The following is a 23,873-nucleotide window of genomic DNA, read 5'->3' on the forward strand; positions in this document are numbered from 1 at the left end:
TAGAGCTTTGGTTTCAGCTGTTTCGCTGTGAGAGGAAGTGAATGGTAAGGGGTGTCTTTGTGGCATGAATGTGATAATGTTGTGGTGGTCTTATCTGTCTTCTAGGTGGTGGCTCTGTATGACTATACTGCACATCGATCAGATGAGCTAAGCATTCATCGGAGTGACATTATCCATGTGTTGTACAAAGATAATGACAATTGGTGGTTTGGCAATCTACTGAATGGACAACAGGGTTACTTTCCAGCAAACTATGTGGCTGCTGAAAGTAAGTTTATACAATACAGAGTAACGCTGGTTTAACTGATTGTTGTGCCCCATTCATCTGAAACACTTAAAATAATTATGTCGACCTCCATGTTTTCTATTTTCTAGTCCAGCATGAGTATGACAATCCTACAACATCTGAATCACATTATCCTGCTTCCCATTCACAAGCAGATGACCGTGACCATACCCATGACATGGTAAATGTCCTCTATCTTAAAAGAAAATATACTGTGTGTTATACAGTGTCCACTGACTTACATTGGACCAGTATTCTATCGCTGAAATCACAGGTGATAATAGCAAACATTGTAATATACTTTATTAAAGGGGTTGTGCGAAAGGTGGCAGGGGAGGGGCTGCACAAAATAATAAACTTGTTCTTGCCCCATCCGGCGCCTTTGGTGTTCCACACTACGGTACCTCCTGTACTGTGCCCCTATTCATAGTATCATAGTATATAAGGCTGGAAGGAGACGCAAGTCCATCAAGTCCAACCTTTAAGAATTAAATAAATGTTTTATCCCCATAACCCGTGATATTTTTTCTCTCCAGAAAGTCATCCAGGCCTCTCTTGAACATGTACATAGAGTCCGCCATAACAACCTCCTACGGCAGAGAGTTCCACAGTCTCACTGCTCTTACAGTAAAGAACCTTTGTCTATGGTGATGGTAGAATCGCCTCTCCTCTAGGCGTAGAGGATGCCCCCTTGTCCTGGTCACAGGCCTAGGTATAAAAAGATCTTTGGAGAGATCCTTGTACTGTCCGTTCAGGTATTTGTACATTGTAATGAGGTCTCCCCTCAGTCGTCTTTTTTCTAAACTGAATAATCCCAAATTTTTTAATCTGTCAGTGTATTCTAGTCCCCCCATTCCCCTAATAATCCTGGTTGCTCTCCTCTGCACCCGTTCCAGCTCTACTATATCCTTTTTATACACTGGTGCCCAAAACTGTACACAATATTCCATGTGTGGTCTGACCAGGGATTTGTATAAGGGCAAAACTATGTCTTTATCATGAGAATCTATTCCTCTCTTGATACATCCCATTATTTTATTTGCTTTAGCAGCAGTCGCCTGGCTCTGGTCACTAAAATTAAGTTTACCATCCACCAATACCCCCAAGTCCTTTTCAGCTTCAGTTTTACTAAGTAATTGACCGTTTAGAACATAATTATACTTTTTGTTTCCATGGCCCAAGTGCATAACTTTACATTTATCTACATTAAACCTCATCAACCATTTCTCTGCCCATCCCTCAAGCTTCCACAAATCCCTCTGTAATGCTAAACTATCGACCTCAGTATTTATTACTTTACACAGCTTAGTATCATCTGCAAATATTGAAACTTGACTGCGTAAACCCACTACAAGGTCATTAATAAAAATATTAAAAAGAAGTGGCCCCAATACTGACCCCTGTGGCACTCCACTGGTAACATCAACCCAATCTGAGAATGTGCCATTAATGACCACCCTCTGTTTTCTATCACTAAGCCAATTACTTACCCAAATACACAGATTTTCTCCTATTCCCAGCAGTCTCATTTTATATACCAACCTTTTATGTGGCACGGTGTCAAATGCCTTTGATTACAAGGGCACAAAAGCTCTGCTCAGACAACTTCCGGAAGGCCATTCACCCGCCACTGTGTCCTAGCACCTGATACAGAGCTGGGAGAGTGGTCGTGTGGGCATGCCCGGAAGTTGTCAGAGCTGAGCTTTCGTGCCCCTGTTTGTTTACGGCATGAAGGGACCGTGGCGCAGGACACAAAGAGTGGTGGACAAGGTAAGTAGACGTTCATTATTTCATGCAGCCCCCTCCCTTCGCCACCTCGCTATTTTTACATCCTCTCAGACAACCCCTTTCAGGAAAGCATCTTCTCTGGATTTTTTTTCTGCTTCTTCTTTTCCCAGTTGTGAACAGTTTCTGAAATTCTTCTCAAGTATTTACACTTCAAATAGGAGGCTAATGATTAACTATTTCCATGCCTAAAGAATAGGCAGGTGGAAATATATTACAGATAAATTATTATTTATGCAATTTTGTTACGTTTTTTTTTTTTTCACATCATACAGTTAATGGTGGTCAGTCCAAGGTCATACTGGGATCTTAAAGTACCTACTGTGTACAAAAATGTAGCTATCCTCCCAGTATTAGCCAGCACTACTTCAACAAGTCCAACCATTTGCCATCATTGTGACCTCTTTTCTTACTGCATCATTCATGCCCCCCAGCAACTCTCAAAATTCTTATTCCTGGTCCCCAAAATAGTACCCTATTTATATTGGTTCCCAATCTTTCCTATAATTTTCAGTCCTGCACATAGTACCACTGGCATTTCTGAACGCTAACATGGATTACCTTTCATTCTTATACCTATATGACGCTCTCTTTCCACGTTACCACTTTTACTAACAGTTTAATGCCCAAATTATTTCTGGGGGGGTCATATCAAAAGGATGTGCTATTGAAGAGGTTCCTTTGCCAGTGCTCAGTGTGGAGAAGTAGTGGATTATGTAAAAGGAGCAAAGAGTTGTGGAGTAGTGCAATGGGGAACTAACTTTGGATTCCACTATTACGGGGCACTGTGGCTGATAAAGGACATCTACCACCGGGATGAAGGATTGTAAACCAAGCCCACTGACATACTGGTGTGTGTGTGTCCCTCTGGCAGGATCCACTCTTCTTTTAGCTTCTTATGCCCTTGTTGTTAAAAATGCCTTCAAATGATGCAAATGGGCTCCAGGCTCCATTAACTCCTACAGAGCCCCTCAGGCTTATTTGCATCATTTTAAAGGCCTTTTTTGTAAAAACCAGTGCATAAGAAGCGAAAAGGAGAGCAGATCCTGCCAGAGGGGGCACACACCAGTACATCAGTGTTCTTTGTTTAAAATCCTTGTTCCTGGTGGTAGATGTCCTTTAAGTAAGGCTCAAGCTAAATATGCACATCCCCAGGTCCTTCTTAGCTTACTGAAATAATGTTCCTCAAAGGCTTCACTGCCCTTGATCCACACTATCCCTCCCACACCAATATCTATTGTATGAGTGTTGGAATACACAAAACCTGAATAAGTGTTTTCGATGACGTGATCTGAATGTCGTCATTTTTTTCCTCATTGCTCTTTGGAACCTGTTAGGCTGGACAAACAAAATTGAAGATCTTTGACAAGATGTTTGTTATCTTGTAGGAGGAGACTTAATCCTTTGAGCTGTCCTTTCATAGTTGTCAAATGAAATTACCTTCAATTACATATTGACATTGGCCTTGGGAAAGACATAATCAATTAAAAATAATATTATCTTGAACAAACATAGACATGCCTTTGCCTGTGGAGGTGCTTTCTTAGTACTCGGTTACAGGTTCATCATGTGTTAGATTCCATGTGTCAAGGCACTTGTATTGGCAGGCATTTACTGATTTCAAAAAACGAGGCACTTTCTGCTCCAAAAGGCTCTTTTTTTATTATATGACCAACTTTAATGTCAGAGCATGTAAACTTAAGAGGGTTTTCCCACAATTTCCGTTAGCTCCCTAGAGATTAATGGAGCAGAATGGTCATGCGCGGCCGTCTGCTTCATTAGTCTAACAGAGCGAAGAGGGGTCCCCCCAATGTTCAACAAGTTATGCCCTATCCTGTGGTTAGGGCCTAACTTTTGCTCGTGGGAAAACCCCTTTAAGAGAGCCTTAAGCAGAAGCCTTACCATTGTCTCCAAGAGTTAAGTTTTTACATTTCTTTAAAGTTTTTAAGGAAATACCTAGCTCTTTGCGGTGGCATAACTGCTTGCTAACTAATGACATTTTGGAACTTTTGATCGCTGGGGTCCAATCTTGCGCATGCAACAGTGACGTTAGCAAAGACTGCACGACCCACTGGCAGGAATAGGAACTGCTCTGAGTTATCTGGAGCGACTACACGAAACAATCAGCGGCAGACAATGTCAGATAAGCTATTGTGGTGTACACATTGTGATTTCTAGATGCTGTATTCACTCTCATATTTACACCGCATTTAAATAAACAAAATGTAACGAAATTGTGATATTAATGTAAATGAGATGTGAACGCAAACACAAAAACAACTGCAATGTTCCTGTAAAAGTGATTTTAGCATCATGTGAACACAAATGCAATGTAACGTATATACTCGTGTATAAGCTGAGTTTTTCAGCACAAAAAATATGCTGAAAAACCTCACCCAGGCTTATACACGAGACAATAAAAAAAATAATAAACTCTACATAACTCACCCTCCAATGCCCCGATGCTCGGCACGGCTCCTGATCCTCGGCGCTGCTCGTGGCGGCTCCTCTTCTGTCTTCCTTCAGCTGTATTAGCCGGCAGAGACGCTTCCATGCGATCTGCCAGCTGGTGCACACTATGATGACGCCGGTGACATCATAGTGTGCGCTGGCAGATCATTTGGACGCATCTCTGCCGGCTAATACAGCAGAAGAAAGACGGAAGAGGAGCCGCCAACCACGACGAGCATCGGGGCGACGGAGGGTGAGTATGTAACTTTGTTTTATTGTATGTGCTTGGCATGGGGATGGCTGTATACTACTTGGGACTGACTGGCTGTATACTACTTGGGGCTGGCTGGCTGTATACACTTGGGGCTGGTTGGCTGTATACTGCTTGGGGCTGGCTGTAAACTACTTGGGGCTGGCTGGCTGTATACTACTTGGGGCTGGCTGGCTGTATACTACTTTTAGGCCTATTCATAGGGATTTTAAAAGTTATATTTATTAGAAACTCTCAACAAGACACCCTGTTTTTTTAAAAAAACTGCACTCCCCCCCCCCCCCCCCCCCAAACTATTCAAAACTCAACTATCGTAGCTGTTATTGCAATCACCCACCTGTCAGATACTGTTGACCTCCTGCACGGATTGCATGGGCTCTGCTTCTGAGCCCGTGTGATCACCAGGATCTACCACTTGGCATAGAGCTCTAACTATAAGAACAACAGGATGTAATGGTACTACAGGTTAAAGGTTTGAGGTTCCTAAACCACCAACATGTACAACTGGTGTTAAGAGGTCAGGACCTGTTAAGATCTGTCCCTGTCATCCATGCATTTTCAATGTTAAATTTTGAGCTGGTCACAAGGTCAAGACTCCACTTCAGTGGAAATGGGCTTTAGTTTTCAAGGTCTGTACTAAAATTCCTCATAATATTACATTACAAATAAAACTTTTATACTACCCCTATTTATTTAAAATTCAACAGCAGATTCTAGAATTCTTGTGGCATTTGCACATATTGATATTTATAATATGGTCATAAAACATGCAGATTTGGGGACAGATTTGTAGGTAGCTTTGTAACAAATGCACATGGTCAGCATCCCCAATGGATTTTCTGTGCAGATTTTCTGTGTGGAAACGCCAGTAGAAAATATTATCTTTAAAGGATACTTGTTGCCAAATTTTGTTATACCTCATTACAATACGTAAAGAAAATCAATCACTTTGGACCTATTAATAGTTACCTCCGCTCCTCTTCACCTTGATACCGGCACTGTCCAACGCTAATCTTGACACCCTGGAATCACCTAGAAAACAAAGTTATTATTAGCAGCACGCCCATCATGTGTAGTCACCTCCCTCTACCATGCACCCAACATGGGAGAGGGAGGTGGCGAGGGCGTGCATAATTAGCAGCCCGGAGCACCAGACATCTTGTCCTTGCGCTCTGTGCTGCTAATTATAATTTTGTTTTCTGGGTGATCCTGGTGTGTCAAGATTAGCGACAGACAGTGGTGGGATCAAGGTGAAGAGGAGCGGATGTGAGTATTAATAGATTTTTTTTATGTTTTTGAAGTCTGGTGCTTATAGATGACATTTATAGCAGGATTGCACCTTATGTTCATTCATCTTTACACATAAAAGCTTTTACAATTATTTGTTGGGAATTTGTTCCTTCTGCAATAGATATACTAGTACAGCTTTAATCCCACATGTTTAATCCCACACGGCTTCCTGAAAGTCATGCTTGATGGTAAGCGAGGTGGCCTGACATGTTAGCAAAAAAAGGTGTGGTTTTCCTTATCATATAACGGAAAACCTATTTGCCTATTTATCTGGCATCTGCAAAAAAGGGGTCCAGGGCTATAGCAAAGGGCTTGAAGGATGCATTCTGTAGGGCAGTGATTTTCAACCAGTGTGCCGCGACACATGGTTGGGTGTGCCGCGGGGAAAGTTCCCCAAACTCTGGTGTGTTTTGTTTCCCGGCAATGCGTAGTGATGCGCAGTCACGGTTTCTTACAATGTAGGAGACGTGTACAATAACACATGCACAAGCTTTGAACCTCGCGCAATGTCACCGAGGCTGCCACATCATCCTGAGAGCGAAGAGACTCTCGCATTTGCCCACCACCAAGGTAATGCCCGCCAATAATGCTGACTATATGAGCTTTTGCCTGAGTATATGAACTGTTGGCAGAATACTCAGCATATGAGCTGGTACTTTTAGTACTCCAGCAGTATACTGCATATAACAATGAGAAATGCTGTAGTCATGAGGCTGGAGTACTACAAGTACCAGCTCGTATGCTGAGTATATGAGCTGGCACTTGTACTCTGGCCTCATGGCCATAGTACTTCTCATTGTACCCCTTTATTTTGCAGTATATGAGCCACATAATAATCAGCACCATATACTAAAAACAGGGAGAAACTGAGAACTGTTGAGGAAGAGCTTCGTGTGTGTCTTTCCACCATTCCTGCCAGGATATTCCTTTTGTGTTTATCCAAACAGGCCCAGGTTTCACACCGAGTAAAATAAATTTAGAATCTACCGTATTTTTCGGACTATAAGACGCTTCTTACTATAAGACGCACCCCAGATTTAGGCTTCCAAAAAAAGGAAAAATATATTTTACACCAATTAAAATATTTCTGTCGGTTGCACTAAAGCACAGCGCACACAGACATACATTTACACACACAGCTCACCTATACGCACACTCACACAGCTCACCTATACGCACACTCACACAGCTCACCTATACTCACACAGCTCACCTATACGCACACTCACTCAGCTCACCTATACGCACACTCACTCAGCTCACCTATACGCACACTCACTCAGCTCACCTATACGCACACTCACTCAGCTCACCTATACGCACACTCACTCTGCTCACCTATACACACACTGCTCACCTATACACACACTGCTCACCTATACACACACTGCTCACCTACACACACACTGCTCACCTATACACACACACTGCTCACCTATACACACGCACTGCTCACCTATACACACACTGCTCACCTATACACACACACTGCTCACCTATACACACACACTGCTCACCTATACACACACACTGCTCACCTATACACACACACTGCTCACCTATACACACACACACAGCTCACCTATACACACACACAGCTCACCTAAACACACACACACAGCTCACCTATACACACACACAGCTCACCTATACACACTCACTCAGCTCACCTATACACACTCACTCAGCTCACCTATACACACACACACAGCTCACCTATACACACTCACTCAGCTCACCTATACACACACACACACACAGCTCACCTATACACACACACAGCTCACCTATACACACACACATACTTCCCCCATTCCTCTTCTTCTCACCCTGTCCCAGTGCAGCATGAGAGTATGAGACCTGCAGTGATGTAAGAAGCATGTGATCAGTCACATGATTCTGACATCACCGCAGGTCCCGTACAGTAGGACTTCGGGGAGAGGTAAGAGCAGTGCGGAGGCTCTTCTCTGGGAGAACGGGTGCAGTTCTGGGTAGCACCCGATCTCCCTTACAGAGGTCAGGAGGGTCTGGCAGTGCTGGATCCTCCTGACCTCCGGACTATAAGACGCAGGCACTTTTTAGCAAGATTTTTTCTTGCTAAAAAGTGCGTCTTATAGTCCAGAAAATACGGTATATTATTAACTATATGTATAATATGACTGTTTTAGTGTCATTTTGTGCTATTTTGGTTGATGGTGTGCCCCAGGATTTTCTAAGTACCGTATATTCCGGCGTATAAGACGACCCCCCTACTTTCCTGTTTAAAATATAGAGTTTAAGATATATTCGCCGTATAAGACTACCCCTTTTCCAACGCATACAAAACACATAAAAAAGCACAGCCCCCAGAGTATACAGCACAGCCCCCAGTAGTATACAGCACTGCCCCCAGTAGTATACTGCACAGCCCCCAGTAGTATACTGCACTGCCCCCAGTAGTATACAGCACAGCCCCCAATAGTATACAGCACTGCCCCCAGTAGTATACAGCACTGCCCCCAGTAGTATACAGCACTGCCCCCAGTAGTATACAGCACTGCCCCCAGTAGTATACAGCACTGCCCCCAGTAGTATACAGAACTGCCCCCAGTAGTATACAGCACAGCCCCCAGTAGTATACAGCACAGCCCCCAGTAGTATACAGCACAGCCCCCAGTAGTATACAGCACAGCCCCCAGTAGTATACAGCACTGCCCCCAGTAGTATACAGCACAGCCCCCAGTAGTATACAGCACTGCCCCCAGTAGTATACAGCCTGCGCCCCCAGTAGTATACAGCCTGCGCCCCCAGTAGTATACAGCCTGCGCCCCCAGTAGTATACAGCACTGCCCCCAGTAGTATAGAGCACTGCCCCCAGTAGTATACAGCACTGCCCAGCATTAAAAAAAAAATAATAAACTTATATACTCACCCTCCGGTGGCCCCGATGTGCGGAGCTGCTCCCCCGATGTCCGCGCCGTCTTCTTTCTTCTGCTGGGCGCCGCCATTGATCTTCCCCGGCAGGCGCCTAGTATGACGCGCCGCTGCTGACGTCATACTAGGTGCCGACCCGGGGAAAGACATGGCGGCGCCCAGCAGAAGAAAGAAGACGGCGCGGAAGACTGAAGACAGCACAGCGCGGACATCGGGGCCAACGGAGGGTGAGTATTTTCCCCCCGATGTCTTTTTGAGGCTGCCGGCAGCTTTTTGAGGCTGCCGGCAGCCATCGCTGTGCAAACACCCGCGATCGGTGCTACCGGTGTTACCGGTAAGCCTTTTCTGCAATATGCAGCAAAGACTTACCGGCTATGGAGAGGGCTCAGCCCGTGAGCCCTCTCCATGCACCGGGACCGCCGCCGTATAAGACGATTACCGGCGTATAAGACGACCCCAGAGAAGACAGAAGATTTTTCTGTCTTCAAAAGTCGTCTTATACGCCGGTATATACGGTATACAAAGTGTGCCACGGCTCAAAAAAGGTTGAAAATCACTGCTCTATGGATCCTGCCTTCTGTATAAACATTAATCCTGGAGAGCTAATTTGCACTTTACCAGCAGCTATTCCCTGTGTACCGACAAATAGTGTAGCAGAATCCTGAACTATTAACTGAGCTGATTTGGCTTCTTAGCAACTGATTTCTGATCTAGGTCAAGGCTAGCATTAACAGAGTTACCAGGACAGCACACTTTGACCGGCTCATGAGGAATCTACCGGGTTGGGCAGATTGTCAGTACAGGTCTGTGAGAATTAGTACTTAGTAAGATATAGTAGTTTTTGTCAACAAAAGAAAATAAAAAATATGTTGTATAAAAAAATGTTTAACTAACATGGAAAAGGTTATTTTCTAATGACACCTTTCTTTTTTTAATCTCATATGCACAATGTGAACTATCTGTTTAGGAATTATATGCACAACAGGAAAATTATTTTCTTAAAGGACATCTATCACCAAGATGAAGGATTGTAAACCAAGCACAATGACTAAAATTTGCCCCCTCTGACATGACCTGCTCTTCTTTTAGCTTCTTATGCCCTTGGTTTTAAGAAAAAATAAGGCTTTAGATTACGCAAATTAGGGGCACCAGGCTTCATTAACCTCTATAGAGCCTGGAGCCTCCAAGGCTCATTTGCATAATTTGCATAAAAGCCTTTTTTGTGAAAACCAGTTCAAAAAAAGCTAAAAAGAAGAGCAGATCCTGTCAGAGGGGGCACACACCAGCATGTCAGTGTGGGTGATCAACAATCCTTGATGCTGGTGGTAGATGTTCTTTAATCCACAGGGAGACCCTAAGTATTATTTAGGTAGATAGGTAGGTAATAGGTAAACCCTATTAATATTGGTGTGGACAAATACAAAACAAGCAGATGAGCATTTTGCAAGGTATCAATCATCGCGCTAGAGTTACACACTGGTGACATTGTGGTAATTATGTTATGTGTTAATGCAGTGTCGCTTATACAGTGACTTTGTGTGGTTAGACTTCCAAGCCTGTCTATAACTAGTAAACAGCCAGGTGCAGGTAAGTTTTACTCTGAGTCATTTCTAATGTTTGGTTCTCACTTGAACATTGCCTGACTGGGAGAAAGTGGGGCCTGAACCTATTTCCTACCGCATTTCAATAAACAGACCTCAAATAAGACAGTGTGTAAGAAACGGGTATATTCCCCAGGAAGCTGGTGGCTTTCTAAGATGTACAGACCTGGCCTCCTTGCCTTTCATATCACAACAATGTCTGTCTCTTGTTTTGCAGATGTCGGCAATCCCCAGCAAGTCAAAAGATCTGAAATTTATGTCACATCATGACACAGATGTAGGCTCACCTGTGACACCGTAAGATACATTGATAAAAAAAAGGATTTTCTCACATTTTACAGTGTCAAGAATTCAACAAAACATATATTTGTATGTAAAAGAATACATGAGAAAAAATTATCAGACCACTGCCAACAGTCTTTTACTTTTCCTTTGGTGTTTTCATATTCCTTGACTTTATAGGGAATCTGTCAGTTTAACTAACTAACTAAACATATCTTTGAACTGATATTATACATCAGTACAACTATCCCTATATTTTTATGGTACAACTATCCTTATATTTTTATGCCTGTAAAGTTCCACAGTCAGTTTGTAAAGTTGACAAACCATCTATGCATATTCATGTTCTTCTAGCACAGCCACACCTCCAGATTCCTAATTGACAAGGGGACTGCTTTCTCTTCGGCTGAGCCATCTTGACTCATTCAAGCATTGGCTGTGTGGTTTACCAGAGTTGGTTGTGAATTAAGGGGGTTGATTTGGCTGTGATTTGGCTGTGTGATCATCTCTCCCTTAGGAATTCTCTTCAGGGAGGTGAACTGGAGGGTGACTGAGCAGGGAGGACATAAATATGCTGCACACCGCTCAGAGAAAGGACAATGATCAGACTCACATGGGGTCATTTGCATAGTTGCATTTCAGGCATGGGGAATAACCATATAGGGATGGTTGTACTGCTGTATCATAGTAAAGATATGTTTAGTTAGTATGGGTTAGTGTAAGTGGCAGAATCGCTTTAAGAGATTGTGCAGATGAATCACATTTTGCCTATACATATTTATTTTTGGATTGTTTTTATTTTTTTGTAATAAACCACTTTTACCTATTCCAGACATTTTTTTTACTTGTGATAAACAGTGAACCTTTCGTTGCATTATCAGAGAATAGAAATAGAAAGCTTCACACAACTTTACAGCAGTCTGCAACCTGTTCTCTATATCAAAGGGATTAAATATTGCTTGTTCCACATTAGCAGACTGTCTAGCTGGTACATTTTTATTGTTTTAATTGGAGTCACAGTGGCATAAAAAACAAAAGTGATATTTCACCTGTTACCTACTGCTCCTGTGTCAAGATTTAGCATCTCCCACCAGTCTCTTCTTTGTGGTTCTTCCCTACATACTGGACAAGACCGCTCAGCCACTTGCCACACATTGGTGAAAGACCAGGGAAACCGAAGATAGTAGGTTTAGAAATCTTTCAGATCAGTCACTAGAAATCTGTGTTATATGTTCTAAGTTTGGGTCACTGTGGTTACAGAGGAAACTACTCAACCTCTAATGGACCAAGTCATTTTAGTTTTTTGTATTTCAATTTTTCTTTCCCTGTCTTTAAAAATGCTAAACTTTTTCCATGTATAGAGCTAATACAGCAGATACCTCTATAGAGAGAGAACAGCCGCTGAGCCTTCTCCATAGAGCCCTAACCTCTTTTAGACCTATATAGAGACATAGGGGGATATTTATCATCACGAGCGCCAGCGTATGATAGCCCCGCCGCTGCAAATTCGCAGCCCGATACATGAAGAGGCTTCTGCCTCTTGATGTATCGGGCTGCCAGTCGCGCAGCGTTTTTCCTACGCCAGGCAGGGCCAGGCGTAGAAAAAAACCTGACCGGCGACTTTTCACGTATGAAAAGTCGCCGGCAGCAGCGAGTGCGCAGACGCGGGGACAGTGACGCCCCGCGCCGGCCCACTCCAGTCCGGCCGCGCCCCCCGCTCGGCCGGCCGCGCTCCCCCTTCACGCCCCACTGGCGTGAAGGTGGCGGATTGTGAAAAATAATCGCAAAAGCTAGCAATAAGCTAGCATTTGCGATTATTACAGGGCCTCTGCGCCACTGGCGGTGCGCAGAGGTCCTGATAAATATCCCCCATAGGCTCAGGGAGGTGAAAGGATACACAACAGAGTGTGGGGAAAAAAATCACACTTCTTAGAATATCATTTTTTAAATATTTTTTTTTAATCATTTTTATATAATTCAGGTTTGAAGGGTCAGGCTATGTTTAAGTTTGACCTCCACTCTTAATAGAGGTTTATTATGTATTACTTAGGTGCACTACACCATAAAAAAAATTTTTCAGAAATTAAAAAAAAATTGTTCACTCGTAATGTTCATGAAGCTATTGTTGCTTACACATTCATATTTATAAAGGGAAGGCAAACTTGTGCTGGCTGCTAGCTGGCTGGGGTTTATTTTGATGATGAAAGCTCTTATTTTCTTTTAATACATATCAATAAATAATACAAAATCGCAATCCACTGCTACACAAGCAGTTTCCAATAGTCAAGGACATGATGAAAATGTTGGTGAATTATTTAATATATAAAGCTGAGCCTATGTGTGTATCTCTGCTAAAGGAATATGCAGCGTTCCTTTTACGCCAAATTTTGCACAGCCTTTCTCTATGACTCTTGGAATGTCATAGTCTAGGTTTTGAGTCTACATTTTCACCCTTCTCTTTCCAAAATACACTTATTAACCACCAACAAGAAGAGCCATTGTCTGCTGGCTGCTGTTGCAGTAGAAGTGTTGAAGCCAATCACAGCTCAGCTTTTAGCGACCAATCTCAGCTCAGTTTCTATTTTGCCACAGGTCATTAATATGAGCTATGAGCTTTGATTGGCTACTATAGGCAACAAGTGTAAGACAGCTTATGTGTGAGCTAATATGTGAGGTAATATGATTAATGGTTGGTAGGTAGTATAGGATTAGGTCCACTTCCTGCTACACTGCTCCTAAAACTCAGCAATGATGGACACTCACTTCAGGAGACTCAGATTTCCTTTTGAACTTCAGTTCTATGGAGGAGGAAGAGAAGATCTCCTTCCTGCTGGTGCAATAGGAGACCACAATGGCCATAGCGGCACAATATGTCACTGGCTGCCATAGGTTGAGAGACCGGGACTACTGTAATGTTCAGCTGTAACACTTGAAGTAAGACATTGCCAGTAAATTGTTGTATGTCATTGTTATGGCCGTATGAATTTGGATTTATTTATGGGATGGCATAACTTTCAATGGCTTTTTGCACCTGTCTTTGTTCATTTTCTCAATACCATTTCCAGCTGTCATTTTGCATTATTACCCATAGACATCTTGGCCATTCTGGATTGAATTGTTTGTTATAACTTCTGGTGACGAGAGGACAGATCATGCAGGGAATCTCAATGGGTAATCATTTTAACACTGTAGCTGGCAGTGCACGCCAGTTCAGCACTGAACGGGGTAAGGATCTGTCTCATCATACATTGTCTCAACCTTTAAGAGTGGATTTTTCATATTTGGACAGAAAGCCTACCATACAGTAACCAAACCTCCCAATAGAAGGAAGATTCAAAAGGCTGAACACTGTTTTGTGGACAGAGGAGAAGTTGACCATAGTTAATTTTAGTAATGAAAGCAGGTTTAATTTATTTGGATCTGATGGGAAACATTATTCAGGATAAAGACTAAACCCAAAGTGTTTAAAGAAGTCATTGAAAGGTAGCGGATGAAGTATCATGGTTTGATGAATTTTTTCTTCAGCAGGAGTTGCATATCCCATACAGGTACATGGCAGAGTGAATATACTTGTGTATCGAAACCATCATCAACATGTGGTTCCTTCCTTGCATTCTTCCCTTAATCAGCCATACATTTTCATGCAGGACAATTCCCCCTGTAACACAGTAACAAAAGCAGTTCCCTTAAACAATGAAATGGCCAGCCCAGAATCGGCAACTGAACCTAATAGAAAACCTCTGTAAAATCCTTGGTGACAAAGTTATGGCCAAGAAACCCACAACAGTCACATAATTGTGGAAGAAGAGTGGACAAAAATCCTACCAGAGCAGTGTGACAGACCAGTGATGTCCTGTGGCCACAGATGTGCTGATGTCATTTAAAGGAAAGGCCTGTACACTTCCTACTGATTAGTGACTGTAACCTTCGGGAAATTTTACTTGCATAGTCTGTATATTTTATGGGGATATATTGTTGGTTAAGCCTCTTAACATTCACCTTTCCTTATTTAGACAGGATAGCAAAGGTGCTGCCTAGTTAATAGTGGGGTGTGGCTATCTAAATAGCAGCCTTTATAAACTTCTGTGGTCAGTTTGCCTAGTGGTTTGCAGCAAGATCCTGTTGCAGTGAATGCAGTGGCTTATTTTAGCATCTAACCTATTTAATTGTAAACAGAAAAGAGAGTGTGCAAGCTTTTTGTGAGTGTGCATTGATCCTAAGTGGTGCAGTGTGATACTTTTTTTGAGGTACACTTTTTCTGTGAATTCTTCTTTTTGTGCATATTTTCTATTGTATTCCATATTGGTGCAATTGACTTCATAAGTGGCAATGCTAACCAGTGTACGTCATGTGCCATGTATGCTTTCCTTGATCAACCTTTTGAGGGGACATACTGTTATGTGGGATGTGTGGAAATTGCTCATCTGGAAGCCCAGATGCTGGATCTAAATGTCAAGGCTGCAAGAATTGACAATATGGAGCGAAGTTTTCTGCTCCTGGAGTACAAACTCACTGGGGAAGATGGGTGTGGGGGTGGTAGTATGAAGATGCAGAGTGAGGGGGCAGCTAGTTGGGTTATATTAAATGCCTTATCTTCATTTTTCTGAGGTAAGGGACTAGGCATATAGCCTTCCACACTCAAATTATAGAACTACTCCACCATAGCGAATGTACTACCACAAAAAACGGAGTTACAATGTTCTTTAATAAAACCAAAAATTTATAAGCTTTATTCAATATATAAAACAACACACACATGTATTGTCTTGAAATAATCAATGTAGCAGAGGATATCCAAAAATAAGTCCAATCAGACAAAAACACCCAACTGCATTACAGGGTATATTGCTCGGTTCCTCAAATGGCACATTCAACAAATAATATTGCCTCCACAACAGTTCACAGTAAGGGTAAATATGGGATATGTGCCTGAACATTGAGCTTATAACCAATGTCCTACCCATTTCCTGCAGTCATTCCTGCAGGTTTCCTCCCAGACTCCCCAACGCACGTTTCACCCATGCTTTTTCAGGGGGTACGAAACTCACGCTGGGAAGCCAGATTTTATGCTCCTAGACAAACCTAATTGGCGCTAATTGAACAGCTTCCAGGTAAGCTGGGTAATATGTAGAAGGCAGGGTAGAGGGAAGAATTGCAGGGAGTCTAGTCCTGATCTGGTGCACCCCAATAAGTTTGCCAGGCTGGCGGATGAGGGGGATATCAGCTGTGGGGTAGCAATGCTGCAGCAAGACGTGGCCTCTAGCAACCAGGGGACTGTCTGCTCTGGTAAGAAGGGTAATGGGAGAACAGGCAAGGTCAGACAGGTGCTGGTAGTGGGAGATTCGATTATTAGGGGAACACACAGGGCAATCTGTCACAAAGACCGTGCACACCGAACAGTGTGTTGTTTGGCATCTTGTGGAGAGATTTGACCGATTACTGGGAGGGACTAGTGAGGATCCAGTGGTCATGATCCAAATTGGCACCAATGACAAAATAAGAGGTAGGTGGAAGGTCCTTAAAAATGATTTCAGGGATTTAGGCCATAAGCTCAGGGTAAGGACCTCCAGAAAGGCAGCGGGAGATTAGGGAGGTATATAAGTGGATCAAACTTGGTGTAGGAAGAAGGGCTTTGGGTTCATGGAGAACTGGGCTAACTTTGCTTTTGGCTGTAGGCTCTACAGTAGGGATGGGCTGGACCTCAGGTGGGGAGGGTGCAGCTGTTTTAGGGGGGAAATGGCTAGAAAGTTGAAGGAGTGTTTAAACTAGAGACTTGGTGGGAAGGGCAACTACACTTATGCAGGGCAAGAAGACAGTGTAGACAGGGAACTGGGAAGAGTAATGGTACAAGGGGGGAGGAAGAGGGGCTGGGAGAAAATCAGGGAATAAGAACCAAAGGAAAAGGGAAAACCATATAAAGTGCACGTACACAAATCCCAGAAGCCTCACAAGCAAACTGAAGGAACTGGAACTCTTAATGTTGGAGCGCAAATATGATATAGTGGAATCAGCGAGACATGGCTTGACAGTAGCTATAACTGGCTGTTTCTATAGATGGTTATAGGTTTTAGAAGTGATCATAAAAATAAAAAAGGGGGAGGGGTCTGTTTATTTGTGAAATCTTGCCTCAAGCCTGTCCTGCGAAATGACAATGTGGAGTCCCTACGGGTGGAGATAAAGGGAAGTAAAAAGAATGATAAAATTTTACTAGGGGTTTGTTATATGGTTCCAAATATAATGGTGGCAGTGGAGGAACTGCTGAGAAGTCAAATGCAAGCGACTTCAAAGGATGGTGAAGTATTTATCATTAAGGACTTCAATTACCCCTATATGGTCTAGAGGCGAAAACCTTCAGGTCCTTCACAGGCAGCAGGTTTTTGTCAACAACAAAAGACAATCACCTGTCGCAACTAGTTGTGGAGCCAACAAGAGGGGGGGCACTGCTGGACCTTATCCTAACCAACAGACCTGACAGGATATCAAAATTACATGTTGGGGGGAACCTGGGTTATAGTGACCACAATATTTTGTGCAGCTAATTGAGGACCTTATAGGCATAAACTGGGGCAATGTTCTCAAAGACAATCTCCCAAAAAATTTAGACTTTTTAACAAATATTATAAAAAAAGCCTGTGAGAAACACATACCATATGGTAAAAAGCATAAGAGAAACAAAAAAAAAGCAAATGTGGTTAACTAGTACTGTAAGGAGAGGAATAAACGAGAAAGATAAGACATTTAAGCGATGAGGCGTTACAGGATTATAGAGAGAAAAATAAATTCTGTAAATAGATAAAGGCCACAAAAAAGGGACTGAGAGAAATATTGCCAGGGAGAGCAAAAATAATACCAAATTATTTTTGAAGTATATAATGATAAGAAACTAAAAACGGAGAGTGTGACCTATAACCTGCTGTATGGGCGCACAGACGGGCATAGAATGAAAGGAGGCACCATCCAAAGCAGATTTGCTATGTCACATTGTACAGGGTATAATTTTTTTCTTTTTTTCTAAGGTGGACCCATAGGGGCATATTTCTTTTGCCACATGAGGTGCACTTTTCTGGTACGTAATTTTGGGGCATCTATAGCTGATTGGTGAGATTTTATTAACTCTTTGTTGGTGGAGGAAATGAAAATCATTATGTTTTTCTTTTAGCGGTTAACCATACCATAAAAATAGTATATTCATTTTATTCTATGGGTCGCCACGAATACAAAAATACCATATTTATATAGATTTTTTATTTTTTCCCAATTTTTACTGAATAAAAAGTAGTTTGGCAAAAATGTTGTTACTGTAATTACTCGAGTATAAGCCGACCCGAGTATAAGCCGAGACCCCTAATTTTACCACCGAAAACTGGGAAAGCCTATTGACTCGAGTATAAGCGGAGGGTGTAGTATACAGCCAGCCCCCGTGTAGTATACAGCCAATCAGCCCCCATGTAGTATACAGCCAGCCCCCATGTAGTATACAGCCAGCCCCCATGTAGTATACAGCCAGCCCCCATGTAGTATACAGCCAGTCCCCATGTAGTATACAGCCAGCCCCCAGTAGTATACAGCTTGCCCCCAGTAGTATACAGCCTGCCCCCCAGTAGTATACAGCCTGTCCCCTTGCAGTATACAGCCTGCCCCCAGTAGTATACAGCTTGCCACAAGTAGTAAACAGCTTGCCCCCCGTAGTATACAGCCTGCACCCAGTAGTATACAGCTTGCCCCCAGTAGTATATTGCTTGCCCCCAGTAGTATACAGTCTGCCCTCAGTAGTATACAGCCTGCCCCCAGTAGTATACAGCTTGCCCCCAGTAGTATACAGCCTGCCCCCAGTAGTATACAGCTTGTCCCCAGTAGTATACAGCCTGCCCCCATCAGTATACAGTCTGCCCTCAGTAGTATACAGCAGCCCCTATACAGATAAAGAAATAAACTTAATACTCACCCTCCGTTGTCCCGATGTTCGTCGCGGCTCCCGGCGGCTTCCGATCCCCATCGCGGCTCCCGGCGGCTTCTTCACTCTTCTCTGGCCGGGAGATCGCGCTGGCCATCGCACACTGTGATGCCGCGCTGTCGCCGCTGATGACGTCATCCGCGGCGACAGCGTCGCATCACAGTGTGCGACGGCCAGCGCAATCTCCCGGCCAGTGAAGAGTGAAGAAGCCGCCGGGAGCCACGACAGGGATCGGGAGCCGTGAGGAACATCGGGGACACCGGAGGGTGAGTATTAATGTATTTATTTTTATCACTGACTTGGGCTTATTTTTTGTGAGAAGGATTGTTCTTATTTTAGAGTGCATAATGTTTTTTTAATCACTTTTTAGAGCATTTCTTATAGGGTATTAACCAAAAATTATCTTTTTTGGAGCGTTTTTTTTTTTTTTTTTACGGGGTTCACTTTGCAGATCTAATAACGATTCTGTTTTATTGTGCAGATTGATACGGACGCAGCGATACCAAATATGTGGGAGTTTTGTGTATTTTATTGTGTACTGAATAAAAACTAATTTGGAGAAAATCTTGTTCATTTTAGAATTACCCTCTTTTCATATGCATAACTTTTTTATTTTTCGCTGAAAAATCTGGTTAGGGGCTTATTTTTTGCAAGAAGAGTTGTTTTTTTTAGTGGTCTCATTTTAGAGTGCGGAACATTTTTTTATCACTTTTTAGAGCATTTTTTTTAAAAGGTATTAATTAATAATGGTCTTTTTTCGTAACTTTTTTTGCGGTTGTTTTCCTCCGGCGTTTACCGGGTCCAGTAACGATTCCTTTTTATTATACAGATTGTTTCGGACGCAGCAATACCAAATATGTGGGGGGGGGTTTGTGGTTTTTTTATACTTTATTAAGTGTTTTTATGGGAAAGTGACATTTTAGGGGCTTATATTTTTATGTATTTATTTTTTATTTGTTCTAATGTGTAAACTTTAGTGTTTTTACATGTTTTTACTTATACATACTTGAACTTGCGCATGCTCAGACAGTTTACAGTCAGACCCGGAAGGGGTCAGGACAGTGCGTTGCCCGGATCGATGAGTACAGAGCAGCTGCCATGAACTCGGATCCCCACTTGCTCCTACCCTGTTCTAGAGGATACTCAACATGACAGATGGCCACCAGTCCCCAGCAGGGACATCTCTGGTCCTCATGCTCAGTAACTTTTAATGGTGTTTCCTACATTCTTGTTGACCAATTGTTATCAATAACCGTTTTATTATTAATAAAGTTAGTGAAATACAGTGTGCATGGTTGAAGGCATATGAAGATAGTAGTGGTTATCCAATACAAAGATATGAAAGCAAGAACTTCCTAATAGAGAAATCAGTGTGCAGAAACATGGCTGCTGAGTTATACAATTCAAACATGGTTTGTGCAGTCTTTCAACAATGTATTTTATTATATAACTTTCCTTTTTACCAATGTTGCAGTCTGGAAGAATGCAAGGTATAAGTGATATATATTTTATGGTTTCTTTTAATAGTGAAAAAAAAAAGAAAATGCATCAGATGAGACAATCCCCTGACTTCACTTCACAGCCTGTGGATCTACTGAGACAAGATAGTAGTGTGAAATCAAAAAAGAAGAAAAGTTTGAAACAAATATCAGTAGGAAAAACAAACATTGCATTTCAGCCAGATGAGTGATGCAGAATGATCTAACACAATGGAAAGGGCAGTCTAGTCAGAGAGAAATGTAGGAAATGTTATGTCCTATTGTTTGTCTTATTGTTATTATGAACAATAATAAATCCATGCTCCTAGGTTGACATGATATAATAAGATTTCAGGTCAGTATATTTAGTTTTTTCACTAAACAGGACTGAGACTTATCCTGGATGTTTTACCATGACATCAAACCTACATTTTTACATCTCTGGAAAATTCTTGGAACATTATGTACCTTATATTGGGTTTAAAGGGTTTGTCTAGGCATAAGAAAAACTGCTGAGAATGCTGAACAAAAATCCACTAATTCCTGGCCCACAACTTAGCTTTGGTATCAGAGTAGGTAAATAGGGCTTCATGGAGCTTTTTTCCTTGCTGGAGAACCTTTTTTAAATGCACAGAAATGGTGATAAGGATTATAGTAACCTAAGATGAATCTAAATAATAAATAGGTGATGGTCACCTAAGTTGGTATGCTGTTTTCAGTTCTCCCCAGCTGTTCTGCTACTTTGAAGGCTACTTAGCCCACCAGCTCACCTTTCTGTCGCAAAGTTCTGACCCCAGAAATTTAGGAGGTACCACACATTTATTAGTAACACATGTGAAATATATACGTTTCATTTTTGCAAGAAACATATGACTTTGCTGTCCATACAATATTAAATTCAAGTAAAATAAAGTCATGTGCACTAGTCTCATAATATCAGGAACCTACAAGATGTGCAGGATGCTAGGGACAGCTTCTTACTTATGAACCTACCCGGAGTCCAGGGGCGGGCAAGATCTAGAAACTTTAGCCATTTCCCTGCAACTTGTTTTTTTTTTTTTTTTTTAACAGATCAGTTTTACATCGCCCATTTTTGGAAGTAGACTCAATATGAGTCATAGGGGGACATCTGTCATAGTTTTTTGTGTGCAGTGTATAATTGAGACATTTGGAAGGTCTTTTTTGTGCCTTATGTATGATCCTGTCTTTTTTCTTGTGTTACATGTTCAGTTTTGCCTATCCTGGCAGGCACAAATTTTGGCTTCTTTTTGAGACCTTGCAAATGTCTCAAATCCACATGGACACAAACCAAGAGACTATGTCCTGCATTTTTAAGCACTCTAGTCGCACCCCATGGAGATGACGACATATGAAGCTGGGGTCACACGTTGCATTTTGCGTTTTCATTGTGTTTTGAGGAGAGGTGATTTGCCTAATTACATCACTGTTACAAAATGCACATGTTAACTTATTGTTAACGCATGCATCGTATCTACATTTTGTAAACACAAATGTTAACCATAATGTAATTAGGTAAATCACCTCTCCTCTGCTGCTCTAATGCGTTTCAAAATGCCACGTGTGACCTCGCCCTTAGGAGTAACCAATAAATTTAAAAAAATGTAACTGCAAAAATTTATAATTTAAAAAAAAAAAACAGGGTTCTTGAAAAAAAATCCTTCCTTTGCACCTGCCCTGGACCAGGTGCAGATATGCACCTAAAAAGTCACAAAAATAAGTGAAAAGTCGCACAGAACACCTAGAAAATAAAGATACATGAGGCACTGCACAAGGTGCAGACCAAGGTGTACTTGAAAATCTACAGCAAAAGTTGCAGGGAAAAGTCGCAAAAATTAGACAATTCAATTAACAGAAATAAAGATACATGTCCCCCATAGAGCGATGTTGTGTTGTCAGAAATATATTTAGTAACTTTCTTATGTGTTAACAGCATTTAACAATATATTTATATATGACTTTTCTCACGGAACTTGACAAAAATGCACTTTATTTTCCAGTTAATTTCTATATTTATATTTTTTTGGATGGAAAATAATTTTTAATGAAGAAATGTTTTGATGTAAAATTGTTTTACTAAATCATGTTAAAAAAAAAATAAATGTCTTCAGATTGTACTATGCGTATATTTATTAATTAAATATGTAAAATGAAAAGGATCAGTGTTTTTATGAGTAATTTATATGTTTTTTCTCTTTGTGGTGTTGAAAATAGAAAACTTAAACCCATGTCTCTCTAGGGAGGTTGTCAACAGAATAAAATTAGATAATCCTACATTTGCCACATGACACAGTCCAAGCCCATTGATAAAAAGAAAGAAGTGAGACTAGCAGCATTTGGGCATCAAAGTGTGAAAAATTCCCCAAGCGCAAACCACAGTAATCCCTGCACATGTTCCTACATTCTAAAAATGATAAAAACAAATATGATATTGTTTAACAAACTGAAGAAAATAAATTTAAAAGAAAATAACAAACCGGCAGATTGGAGAAATTATATAATGCCTATGCAAAAAACTACAGAACATGGTGGGGTTAACAAGCCATACAGGTTAAAAGATGCATCTATTTACATTGAATGTTCGGAGAGTATTCTCCGTATTCTCGGAGAGTATTCTTGGTATTTTTTTAAAACTTTATTGAATCACAATGGATTTAGTGCATTTTATTGTCATTAAAAAGGCTAAAGCACACAGTCCATTTTACAGAGTTCACTGATCACGGACTGTATGCTTTTGCCCCAAGAAAAATGTGATGGTGATTTGCATAATGTAAACTTATTTAAAGGGGTTTTAAAATCAAAATGGTTAAATGTAACAACCTTAAAAGATGGCCTACATACTACAAACATTTTAATCACTTGGCATCATAAACATGGCCCTTTGTTTCACCCTCACAGCAATAGCCTAGGTCTGCTAATAAAGTCTAATATAGGGGTCCCCAAGCTTTTTACATCGGGGGCCGTTCACTGTCCCCCTCAGACCGTTGGAGAGCCGGACTAAAGTTTTTTAAAAAACTTCCATGAAAACACAGCAATAGCAGTACATGTGACCGCATCCGTAATACACTGAGCCCCCCTCCTCAATTAATTATTTAATGTGCTGCACCCCCTTGTGAACTATTTTATATATTGGCCCAATTGGGTCAATTAATTATTAAATACATTGGGACCGCTCTCCATTAATTATTGAATATGCCCCCCCACACATTTATTACTAGACAACACCTCATAATTATTTCCTACACTGCCCCTCCACCATTATTTCATATTCTGCCCCTCATAATTAATTATTCCCTATACTGCCCCCCCACCATTATTTCCTATACTACCCCTCCACCATTATTTCATATTCTGCCCCTCATAATTAATTATTCCCTATACTGCCCCCCACCATTTATTTCCTATACTGCCCTTCCACCATTATTTCATATTCTGCCCCTCATAATTAATTATTCCCTATACTGCTCCCCACCATTATTTCCTATGCTGCCCCTCCATCATTAATTATTCCCTATGCTGCCTCTTCATTATTATTTTCTATAAT

General features: G+C 41.6%; 1 protein-coding gene across 4 annotated transcripts in view; it reads left to right on the forward strand.

Moving 5' to 3' along the window:
* Nucleotides 1-22,011, forward strand: part of AHI1 (Abelson helper integration site 1) — a 138,263-nt gene extending 116,252 nt beyond the window's left edge. For 2 of the 4 annotated variants that reach the window (XM_072141474.1, XM_072141472.1), the window contains exons 22-25: nt 106-268; nt 376-467; nt 10,815-10,894; nt 20,361-22,011. In XM_072141474.1, coding sequence (XP_071997575.1) covers nt 106-268; nt 376-467; nt 10,815-10,894; nt 20,361-20,523 — 498 coding nt within the window. In that variant the 3' untranslated portion in view covers nt 20,524-22,011. The remainder of the gene's footprint in view (nt 1-105; nt 269-375; nt 468-10,814; nt 10,895-20,360) is intronic. The other 2 variants (XM_072141475.1, XM_072141476.1) reach the window with 2 other exon arrangements.
* Nucleotides 22,012-23,873: the final 1,862 nt, after the last annotated feature.

The sequence above is a fragment of the Engystomops pustulosus genome, chromosome 3 (assembly GCF_040894005.1).
Source record: "Engystomops pustulosus chromosome 3, aEngPut4.maternal, whole genome shotgun sequence".
Taxonomy (NCBI): Eukaryota; Metazoa; Chordata; class Amphibia; order Anura; family Leptodactylidae; genus Engystomops; species Engystomops pustulosus.